Raw genomic sequence first — 12,410 nt, 5'->3', positions numbered from 1 at the left:
TAAGCCTAAATGTGACCAAGCAACAGTGGGTTGGGTTTAAAGATGTTTTCTAAGCATGGTACATTTAAAACCCCAAATGTGTATAATTCTATGTTCATATTCAAAGACAATACCGGTATGCCATGTAATTTAAAGTATGTGGGGATGATTAAATAGAGATCTGACATCATATTAAGTTTGAAAATGTTATAATGCATTTAGATTTTCAACATTTTAATTAAACAAAACCATTTTTTTTTAACCAAAACTGTGTTTTTGTAAACAAATTTCATAAATAGCAATCCAATCCATTTCTGAAATAGTTTTTAGCATTCAAAGTAGTCATATATTTGTTCTAAGCTTTGACAATCACATTAATTTCTCACCTGACTAGGCTTTAGTCATTTTTAATATATATTGATTACTAGCATGATTAAGAAATGACATTCCTTTTGTAAAAAAAAACAAGAGATGTTTGTCAAACATTATGCCCCCCCCCCCCCCCCCCCCCCCCCGAGCGCCATGTTGTCAGGATTATATGGACAATTGAATGAAATATCCACGGGCCGAAATGACAGCTGATTTGTCGCTAACATTGTATGCCGTTGAGGCAGTTTTAAGATTATGACCATTCAAAGTTTGAGGATAGAGTGTGTTATGACCATGACCTTTGACCTCAAAATCCATAGTAGTCATCAGCTGGTCACCAAAAATCTAAATGTTAAGTTTGAGGGACATGGGTGCAGGCATTGACAAGTTATCACACAGACAAGCATTTTTCGTTCAAGGTCACTGTAACCTTGACCTTTGATCCAATGACCCCTTAAATCATAAGGGGTCATCTACAGGTCAGACACAACTCCAAGTCAAGTTTGAGGGCCATGGGTGCAGGCATTGTCAAATTATCACTTGAAACATTTTCGCATATAAGGTCACTGTGAACCTGACCTTTGACCCAATGACTCCTAAAATCAATAAGGGTCATCTCCTGGTCAGGCCCAACTTATATGTCAAGTTTGATGATCATAGATTCAGGCATTGTTGAGATATCACTGGGAGAAGATTTGTTAACTTTTTTGCGTTAAAGGTTACTGTGACCTTGACCATGGCCTGATGACCCCCAAAGACAAGAGGGGTCATCTACTGGTCAGGCCCGACCTTCATGTCAAGTTTGATGACCATAGGTCCAGGAATTGTCAAGTTTGCTTTCAAGGTCACTGTGACCTTGACCTCTGACCCCTTAAATCAATAGGGGTCATCTACTGGTCAGGCCCAACCTCCAAGTCAAGTTTAAGGGCCATGGGTGCAGGCATTGTTGAGTTATCACTTGGGCAACCTTTTATCGTTCGAAGTCACTGTTACCTTGACCTTTGGCCCAATGACCCCTAAACTCAATAGGGGCCATCTACTTGTCAGGCCCAACCTCCAATTCAAGTTTGATGGCCGTGGATGCAGGCATTGTCGAGTAATGACACGGACAACCTTTTACCATTCAAGGTCACTGTGACCTTGACCTTTGGCCCGATGACCCCCAAAAACAATAGGGGTCATCTACTGGTCAGGCCCAACCTCAAAGTCAAGTTTGAGGGCCATGGGTGTAGGCATTGTCAAGTTATCACATGGAAAACCATTAACCATTCAAGGTGACTGTGACCTTGACCTTTGGCCCGATGACCCCCAAAAACAATAGGGGTCTTCTGCTGGTCAGTCCCAACCTCCAATTCAATTATGAGGGCCATGGGTGCAGGCATTGTCGAATTATCACTCGGACAACCTTTTACTATTCAAGGTCACTGTGACCTTGACCCGATGACCCCCAAAAACAATAGGGGTCATCTACTGGTCAGGCCCAACCTCCAATTCAATTATGAGGGCCATGGGTGCCGGCATTGTTGAGTTATCACTCGGACAACCTTTTACCATTCAAGGTCACTGTGACCTTGACCTTTGGCCCAATGACCCCCAAAAACAATAGGGGTCATCTACTGGTCAGGCCCAACCTCCATTTTAATAATGAGGGCCATGGGTGCCGGCATTGTTGAGTTATCACTCGGACAACCTTTTACCATTCAAGGTCACTGTGAACTTGACCTTTGACCCGATGAGCCCCAAAAACAATAGGGGTCATCTACTGGTCAGGCCCAACCTCAAAGTCAAGTTTGAGGGCCATGGGTGTAGGCATTGTCAAGTTATCACATGGAAAACCATTAACCATTCAAGGTGACTGTGACCTTGACCTTTGGCCCGATGACCCCCAAAAACAATAGGGGTCTTCTGCTGGTCAGTCCCAACCTCCAATTCAATTATGAGGGCCATGGGTGCAGGCATTGTCGAATTATCACTCGGACAACCTTTTATCATTCAAGGTCACTGTGACCTTGACCTTTGGCCCGATGACCCTCAAAAACAATAGGGGTCATCTACTGGTCAGGCCCAACCTCCAATTCAATTATGAGGGCCATGGGTGCCGGCATTGTTGAGTTATCACTCGGACAACCTTTTACTATTCAAGGTCACTGTGACCTTGACCTTTGGCCCAATGACCCCCAAAAACAATAGGGATCATCTACTGGTCAGGCCCAACCTCCATTTTAATAATGAGGGCCATGGGTGCCGGCATTGTTGAGTTATCACTCGGACAACCTTTTACCATTCAAGGTCACTGTGAACTTGACCTTTGACCCGATGAGCCCCAAAAACAATAGGGGTCAGCTACTGGTCAGGCCCAACCTCCAAGTCAAGTTTGAGGGCCATGGGTGCAGGCATTGTCAAGTTATCACTCGGACGACCTTTTACCATTAAAGGTCACTGTGACCTTGACCTTTGGCCTGATGACCCCCAAAAACAATAGGGGTCATCTACTGTTCAGGCCCAACCTCCATGTCAAGTTTGAGGGCCATGGGTGCAGGCATTGTTGAATTATTACTCGGACAAGCTTTAAAATTATTTTACCATTAAAGGTCACTGTGACCTTGACCTTTGACCCGATGACCCCCAAAATCAATAGGGGTCATCTACTGGTCAGGCCCAACCTTTATGTGAAGTTTGATGACCATACGTCCAGGAATTGTTGAGTTATCACTCGGACAAGCTTTGGTCTACCGACGGACCAACCGACCGACCGACATACCGACATGCCTGTGCAAAGCAATATACCCCTCTTCTTCGAAGGGGGGCATAATAATCAATGCAAGTTTAACTGAAAAATGACCAAACAGTTTCATCATAAAAACCTTGGAATACTATGGTTTTTGTATTTTGCTCACAATAAGTTCCCAAATTGGTTTAAAATAAATTAAATATTCACAATTGTTTTTTTTCCGTATTTTAATGTACAGAGCATTTCATGTTGAAATAACGTAAACGTCAATAAACACTTTAGTATGATAATAAATGGTCCCACAAAATTGGATGTGTGATGAACATCTTCAGAATAGTTTGAGCTTTTCCATTAAAACGTTCAACCCACAGCAAGAAAGCACGTTCAAATTAGATTGACTCCCTTTCAAAGTTTGATTTCAATTTTGTAACCAAAAAAATGAATAGGAGCCTCCACAGAATTTTCTTTATTTTGCCTCCCTGAGTTTCTCAATACATTGCCTACCTTAACTCACTTCCCTTATTTAACTATCTCACTGGTCCCATGAGACAAAAACTTTTTAATTTCTGAAATATGTCATTTCATCATCCTTAATGAAAAAAACATACTTAAATGTTTATTTGTTTTAACATTTCTTTTAATTTGACAATGAAAAGTTTAAGAAATTGACATAAGTCAAGAAAAAACTAAAGATAATTTATGAATACAGCCCCTGGGATGGATAATGTTTTTAAATGGCTTATCTCTTAAAACTTATTATATAAAATCTTAATGACTAAGAAAAACAAATACGGTAGTAAAAGGATTAAGAATGCAGATAGATTATTTTATTGGCTGGAAATGTAGGTTATAACCTAAAGTAAATGATTTTGATTATGTTAAAATCTTCACTTCAAGAGAAAATCATTAGCAAATTTAAGAAGGCATTAATCAAGAATAAAAGATGTGCCTAGCCATATACAGCAATGATTGGTAGAGTATTTATCGCTCATTGGAAGAACAATGAGCCAAACAATACACATGATTTGAAATGTACTGCCTTTAAGAAAAGAATGACTCGTAATCTAAAATGGATTACCTAATTATGCCAATACAAGTCATACACAAGTTGAAAGCATATACATGAAGTAGTATTCACTGCAGTAATGCTTCTGGGTAAATATTTCTATAATAATTTCAAAAGTTGCATATATTGCACTCCGTCAAAACAGCACAACATTTCCTGGAAGATTTCCAATCATGGAAAGAGTTCATTCATCTTTACGATGCAAATCCCGTTAAGTTTCAGAACACAGACGTTTGTGGCTACAAATTCAAAAAGTATATCTCCCAGTTTTCCGCAGCAGCACCTACGGTATGTCTGTTTTTCACAGTCAAGCAATGACACAGCACTGGACAATATATGTTGCCATGTAAATTAGCGAACAGATACTAATATCTCACAGAGAAATCTTATTAACTCATATATATTGCCATTGAATCCATTGGGTGTAGTAGTGCTCCATAGCCTTAGAAACAAAGTTAGCTGAGATACCAGGAGGTGACTCACTAGGTAAGGTTAAACTTTTGTCAGGGCGCCGTTACTTCGTGGACTATTTTGAGACTTTTGGGTCTGCATTCGGACTAGCATCTCTTCCATGCGTTGGATCTGAAAATATAACAATCCAATATATTATACCTTACATAAATGTGTCCCTTCTTTGTATATATAAACTTGATCGGTCCGTATATCACTGTATTTTGATGAAAATCCAGTTTAATGACGTCAGCAGTCCATATCATATTTTTGGCCAGTCCGGACCTTGCCAAAAATGTAATATGGACCACTGATGTCATACAATTGGTAAGTGCGGCTTGCTATTTTCACAATGGCGAAAACTTGTCGCAAGTAAACATTATTAGCTTTGTTCAATAAAACACATTTAAATCGCTTTAAAAATATTGATTGGTAATGAAAAATGTTCGGTATAATATAAGAAATATAACACACCACTTCGGATCATATGGCATTATAAGGACCGGTCAGTCAGCCCCTGATGGTGAATGGACCTCGGTTAACGCCTCGGTCTATAAACACCTCACTGGCTGGTCTTTATAATGTCATATGACCCTCAGTGGTGTGTTATATTTCTTAAGTAAATTTACTATGGAAATACAAAATGTTGTCTTATGTTCACATTATTTTGTCATCTAACAGGCTGCTCACTGTAAAGGTAAGTGCAACACTGTCCATATATCATAAACATGCTACGTGCAACACTGTCCACATCCCATATATGTGCTACGTGTATTCTATTTTTAAGATTGAATAACAATTCTTGAGGACCAGAATATAAATAACTATACTGTAAAAGTAATGTAAAACAAACTTCAGCCTCCTTCTCCAGCAGCAGTTTGTCTGTGTCCATGCTCACCTCCATGTTGGCAACTGAGTCACGCTTCAACTTCCTGTAATGCAAAATACAGGCACTTTGTAAGGGAAACAAGTCTGTGTACATGACCACATGATAAATTGCATCATAAATGCTACATCGGAAGGCTACATTTTGCTTAAAATGAAGACTTAAAACAAAGATAACTTTTCTTTTACTTCACCATTTTAAATGAAACAAAAGGCAGTCTATGTCGCTTAAGGAACCCCCCCTTTGTTTAATTACGGGAGTTTGAAAAGATGATTAAGTTTCATCAAACATTTCAACAAACCTGTTTCCAAAATAATGTTTTGACAGCGCTCCCTCAGATGGCCGTTATGTGAAAAGGTTTGTCCAAGTGTTTAAAGAAACTAAACTAGCAATCAAACTCTGGTAAAAGACCAAAGGCAGGGCTCTGTAAGCAGCGTAGACTGCGCTATGTTTCATTTAAAATGGTGAGGAAATATTGAAGTTATTTTTTATTTAAGTTTTCATTCAAAGCAAAATGTTGCCCTCTGACATAGCATTTATGACGCAATTAATCATGTGGTATACACACAGTGTAATGGTGCAATATTTAATTCAAAACTAAGTAATAAATTTTATCAATGGATTTCTTTTTTTTTTGCTGTTTTAGACAACTCATTTTAAAATTATTTTGACAGAAGTACAAAAGCTTATAAAAACAACAGCAGATAAATACTAATACATTTCTAAAACCTATTGTTTATAAGACTGTGAAGAACATATAGAAGATATCTTTTGTAAGTAAGGACATACGCTCGTTCTCTTTGGCTCAAGGACATCAGTTCCAAAATCTGTTCTGCTCTGTAATTCTCATAATGGATATCACACGTCACATCCTTCAAATCCTGCATGTGGGTGCTGAATAACATATTATTTGATTATTTTTTTATAACCAAGTACGTATTGATATAAAGATGCATTATGGAGTCTGACACGATCTCATACATATATCAAAATGGACTTGTGTTTAAGAATTGACCATATTTTCAAAATAGTGAAAAATCTTCTTCATAATCTACAAACCATACACTGTTCGGTTATTATGACATACTTGTTTGAATATTTTCTGACCAAGCTAGCATACTAAGACAATATCCATATAATGAAACATTAAAAAGGCTGATACCTGTTTCTATTATACAAATACTGTAATAAAACATAGAACAAGATAAACACCGATATCATCCATATGTACAGTAAGCATTTTTAGGCTGTAAGCCACAGGCCTACTTTAGTACTGCAAACTGAAACCAGGTATCGTCAGTTTTCTTCTTACATGAAATGTTAAAAGAATTGAAGCGCCGGGTTACAAAATGGGACTTATGGTGTTATGCAGTTTAAAATAGTGCGAATTAAAAAACACTTGATTTAAATACATTCATAAGTTTGCTACATTTATGTGAATTTGAAAGCAACCCAAAGAATCTAAACAATCTTAGTGAGGAACAGAGGGGAAGAGATAATTATAGATAGTTACACTGAAAATGGAAATGTGTAGTCTTAAAGCCTTACTTTACATACTACAAATAGCCAAAACATTGGGTTTCATTTGATTAACTTTACACTAGCAATACACTAGCGAGACAAAAGCAATGCTCATATGTCCTAGTACATATAGGTTTATCAGTCACTGCTATGAAACTAGCTGATTGTGTTAAAAATTCATCCATTTACATTTCTTATTTTTAGGCAAATTTGAGGTCACTCAAAATAATTTTTGGATTTAACTTTTATTGCCTGTAAACAGAGTTGTTAAAAAAGTAAAATCCAGCTTGTCAGGCCTACAGCCTTGCAATGCTTTTAGCGCTTTGATATAATATGTTGTCATTTATAATATTCCTAAATACTCCCTTTTAACTAAATAATTATTTTTGTTTTACCCAAATAATGAAATGGACATGAAAGTGACCTCACTAATTTTATTTCCAATTACTTATTCTATCCTAGCGTTCAACGGTGACGACATCACATCCTGTTATGCACATGGGTTTGAATACACATAATATCAATTCTTTCAATGGTATTGTCACATGAGAGCCTATCAGCAAATGAAAAGGGTGGTTTTACACAAAGCATAGAATTATTTTGTTAAACTATAAGGTAAAAGACATTTACAAACCTAATCAACATCTGTCTCAACTTGCAGAAGTCTGAATGTAGAGGGTTCTCCACTGTAGAAAACAAACAGGGTAATAATTTCAAATACTACCAAAATAGTATTTTCTGTACCTCTCTCCCTATATATATGAAGAGCTTGCTTAGCAACAAACATGCTATTATGCCAAAAAAATTTATATACATGTTGGTTAATATCATTCAACCTTTCTTTTAAAAGTTTCGAGATTAGATCAAACAAAATTGTTCCAGAGTCTGATACAATAACCACACCTCGATCACCACCATTGTAATAACCTTGGTCGGCATTGTCATGCTTGCAGTTATGCTCACCTGTACATCATTTTTAATATTATACAGCATATGTAGCTGAAAACAGCTGTGTTTGTTAAATTGAAGAACCAGTAAGTGAACTATTATAGGAAGACTAGATGTGTTACTTTAAACATTATATATTTTACAACGATTGTGAAGGAAGCTATGATAGCTTATACTAAGTCACTCTCGTTGGCACGATGTTGCGTGAGAGTGTGGTCTTGTGTTGTGGGGGAAACCGGAGTACCCGGAGAAAACCCACTTGTCTGGCTTGGTGACCACTAACCAAACTCACATGCGCCCAGGCTGGGAATCGAACCCGGGTCGCCTTGGTGAGAAGCGAGTGCGCTAACCACTGCGCTAACCACTGTGCTAACCGGACAACCTAATGTGTTAGCAGCAGACTTACCCTCCACAATACCCCAGGGATACATGCGACCCCGGATCTTCTTGCCTCCAGCCTCTACCACTGTGTTACTGCCAACGACTGCAAATGGAATGGAATTCTGAAACAAAACAGTTAAATTTTGATACAATGAAACAACTTCAAGATAGTTAGGAAATTACACGGAATAGGTCAAATAAAACAAGAGTAAGAAAATGCTGTATCAATAAGTTTAAATAAAGAAGTTGTATTTTAATGCAACCAAAAGTTTCATGATAATAAGTCATTATCATTTAATTTCAAATCAGCTGTAAATCACCTCTTACTAAAAACACAGTACCGGTATTCTAGTCAGAAAAGACACAAAAGTAGATATACCTATTGCCCAAAAAAACTTTTAAGACTAATGATTACATCCAGGATGATTCAAGTTTTCCATTCACTGTCAAGAAGGAAATTCAAATGCACCAATTCTGTAAAAACCCTGAATATTTATAATATCAAATTCACCTTTAGTTCAGCATCCTGCTGTTTAAACTCCTCATCTTCATCACTGTCACAATCTGGGTACTGGTAGATTTCAATATGGTGTCGCTCTATGTCACTTAGAATCTGATGGAGGAAATGAGGTTAGTTTATACTTAATATCTTTAATCTCAATGATGAGCAAAGCTGACAGCTTATAGAATTATACATGAGTGCATTACCCGGGCTAGAAATCAATACTGGTGTACATATTGCAAGGTCATGAGAAAGTTCCCTTGATCCAAAATCCTCTTGGATGAGAAGCGCATATTTTTTACCACTAAACCACTCTCACCCTTGATGAAAGAAAATAATCAAACCACTTTCACTCATCTGTTTAAAAAACTAGGCTATGAAAATAGGGTTCCTTTGTGTTATATGTATGCATATACAAAGTACACTAGCATAGTGATGCCAATGATTGTCCCTCTTTCTCAGTTGATCAAGGGACATAATTTGACAAACATTTAAGCCAGAGTGATTAGGCTTGTAACACATGTAGGTTTTAACACAGTGATTATGTATCAAATTACATGTTCATTCTCTAATGGATTTCTAGTTTAGGCAATCATTGAAGGTTTTACTGAACAACTGAACAACAGCAAGAATAATACAGACACAATTCTAAAAGAAGACCTATTTTTTTCATCAAAAAACAGACAATATAATTTTAAAAATCAACTTATGGTCAACTGGAGAATTGACCAAACAGCAAGAAAACCAAAGAATTATTCAATGTTTACAAAGTGTACCATAATGATAATACACTTTTCCTGGGTGAGAACATTCTGCGAACGAAGGCATTTGCAGATGTACAGCCTAAGAAAAGGTGTATTTTTGTTATCATTGAAAAAAAATGAAGAGTGAAAAATATTTCATTTAAACAGTATACTTATTTCAAAAAGTCAGTATACAATTTACATATTTGATGTAGGCCCTGGCTTTTGCATTTACTCATTTTGCATTTGCCTTGATTGCAATTTGTTTTGGACCGGATGGCATCTGAACAGCCTCCACGGAAATGTTTAGAAGGAGGTAAAAATATCAAAGACGAAAACTACCACACAACTTTGCCACTTTAAAAAAGTCATAACTTTCTAATTTGAACTCCTAAGATTATTCCCATGTGAATGGCTATGCGGAAGTGTTAAGCATACTGTATGTGCATGTGGGGCTTGCAGTTCATTTTAACGTTCTATTATTATCAGTATCGAACAATATGGAATCAGAACCAAGTTAAGCAAGCTCTTATCAAGACAAGGGACAATATTGCCGTACCCTAGCTTTCATTTTCTTTAGCTCGGAACGTGTAAGCATGTCTGCCTTGGCAATCAGTGGAATAATGTTGACCTTGTGATGCATTTTCTTCATGATTATAACATCCGACTGCTTCAACCTGCAAACAGTAAAATAGTTCATTAAACACATGATCCGAAAATCTCTGTTATTCATTTGTGCTTTCAGCATCATGTCTGCCTTGTAATCTGTTGAATATTGTTGACTTCTTTATAATCATTCACCCTCTTCAGTTTAGTGTGTGTGAGCATGTCAGTCAGCAGCATAATGCTAATGTTGTGATCAAGCTCCTCATGATCATAACACCTACTTGCTCTTTCCCTCAACAATACAATCCTTCATCATCTTAACATAATCTGTTTAAGATAAGAGCATTAATATTGAGCATGTCTTGTCTTAGTGCAGTGGTACATACCGACCTTGTGGTGTAGCTAATGCAAAAAACAATTGAATTAAATAGATAATTATACAAACATTATCACATCTCTGTGGAAAAACCAACAATATTGCTATCAGGTGGTCATAGTAACATTTAATGGAGAAGTTGGATCTGAAAGAATACGTTTTGATGAGTAGCAGATATACTGCATTATAAAGTTTGTGCTGTATATGTCTACACAATTTATCAGCAAAATGATTGCCACTTACCCATGTCCATATGACGGGATGAAGTAGAGACAGCAGTGTACTCGCCTGTCTTGGATATTTTTTCTGTTTAGGCCACTCTCTGCCTGAAGGTAGGCATCAAACTGACAATCCAAATACTCAACTACCTCCTTCCAACTGAAACATGATAAAATGGTTCTTGTACTGTTAGTCCTTGTAATGATGTTTGACACACCTAAAAAGACACCTAAAAAGATTCAATATAGTTTACTTAAGAAGAATTTGTTTGATTGGTTTAAACGGTAATTATTCATATGATGTTGATATATCAGCATACCACAAATATAGAGAAACAAGAGCCGTCATAAGACAGCGCGCTCGACTACGCCGCTTTGATTTAGAATACAATAAGGATGTAATAATACCAAGTTTGGTCTCTTTATGTCAAACCTAACTAAAATTATTCGATACATAAGGTGACTTTGATGCTGCTCTCCCACCAGCCCGACCAAACAATGACGCAAGTCATTCAAATAACTTGATTTCCCATTATGAAAATGTGGTTTAGAATATACAAATATGCCTTTCAAAGGTAATTAAAAAGGGCCATAATTTGTATTTAGGCTTAAAACGGAGTTATGTTTCTTGTTGTAAGTTGGTCGCAAATAATTTTGAATTTAATTAAGTGCATTTAATGAACGGTATAGAAGGGTTTTTTATTAAAATCCCAACTTGCCCTTAACTTTTACTAGCCTAAACCTTTAACCTAAGTCAATCAGGGGCCATAACTTGTATTAAGGATATGGAGTTATGTAACCTCATTGGGTGATGGTCCTGAACAATTGCGTGAAGTATTAAGTCAATTGAATGAAGGGTATAGAAGTAATTAAATAATATCCCAACCTGCCCTAAAACTTTAACCTAAGTTCCATAGTCAATCAGGGGCCATAATTTGTATAAAAGATAATATGGAGTTATCTAACCTCATTATGTGATGGCTCTGAACATCTGTGTGAAGTATTAAGTCAATTGAATGAATGGTTTTGGAGTTTTAAGTGAAAATCCCAACTTGCCCTAAAACTTTAACCTTCCCTAAAACTTTAACCTAAGTCAATCAGGGGCCATAACTTGTATTTAGGATAATATGGAGTTATGTAACCTCATTGTGTGATAGTCCTGAACAACTGAGTGAAGTATTAAGTCAATTGAACAAAGGATATAGAAGTTATTAATAAATATTCCAACTTGCCCTAAAACTTTAACCTAAGTTCCATAGTCAATCAGGGGCCATAATCTGTGTAAAGAATAATATGGAGTTATCTAACCTCATCATGTGATGGCCCTGAACAACTGTGTGAAGTATTAAGTCAATTGAATGTAGGGTATTGGACTTATAAGTGAAAATCCCAACTTGCCCTAAAACTTTAACCAGACGCCGACGCTGGGGCGAGTAGTATAGCCCACCTATTCTTCGAATAGTCGAACTAAAAATGATTCAAGAGATAGCAAAGAGCTTTAATTAAGGCTCTCCTCTTCTCCTTATTAATTGTTAAACTGTATCATGACGGTAGCTGATAAAATCACACTAAAAATCCTAAAATTCCAGGGTTAAAAACCTGCAGGATTCAAGTCCTCAAATTCAAGGGTAAAA

The 12,410-nt window shown here is 36.9% G+C and overlaps 1 protein-coding gene across 8 annotated transcripts in view; it reads right to left on the bottom strand.

The window, feature by feature from the left end:
- Window positions 1-498: 498 nt before the first annotated feature.
- The window catches only part of LOC128231945 (septin-5-like), a 31,356-nt gene continuing 19,444 nt past the window's right edge, over window positions 499-12,410 (bottom strand). For all 8 annotated transcript variants that reach the window (XM_052945225.1, XM_052945224.1, XM_052945228.1 and 5 more), the window contains 8 exons: window positions 10,802-10,936; window positions 10,136-10,253; window positions 8,843-8,944; window positions 8,357-8,453; window positions 7,637-7,688; window positions 6,271-6,375; window positions 5,449-5,527; window positions 499-4,727 (listed from right to left, as the gene is read on the bottom strand). In XM_052945225.1, the coding sequence (XP_052801185.1) occupies window positions 4,638-4,727; window positions 5,449-5,527; window positions 6,271-6,375; window positions 7,637-7,688; window positions 8,357-8,453; window positions 8,843-8,944; window positions 10,136-10,253; window positions 10,802-10,936 (778 nt within the window). In that variant the 3' untranslated portion in view covers window positions 499-4,637. The remainder of the gene's footprint in view (window positions 4,728-5,448; window positions 5,528-6,270; window positions 6,376-7,636; window positions 7,689-8,356; window positions 8,454-8,842; window positions 8,945-10,135; window positions 10,254-10,801; window positions 10,937-12,410) is intronic.

The sequence above is a fragment of the Mya arenaria genome, chromosome 4 (genome assembly GCF_026914265.1).
Source record: "Mya arenaria isolate MELC-2E11 chromosome 4, ASM2691426v1".
NCBI lineage: Eukaryota > Metazoa > Mollusca > Bivalvia > Myida > Myidae > Mya > Mya arenaria.
The sequence above is the reverse complement of the archived record's forward strand: the minus strand, read 5'-3'. Positions and strand labels throughout refer to the sequence as shown.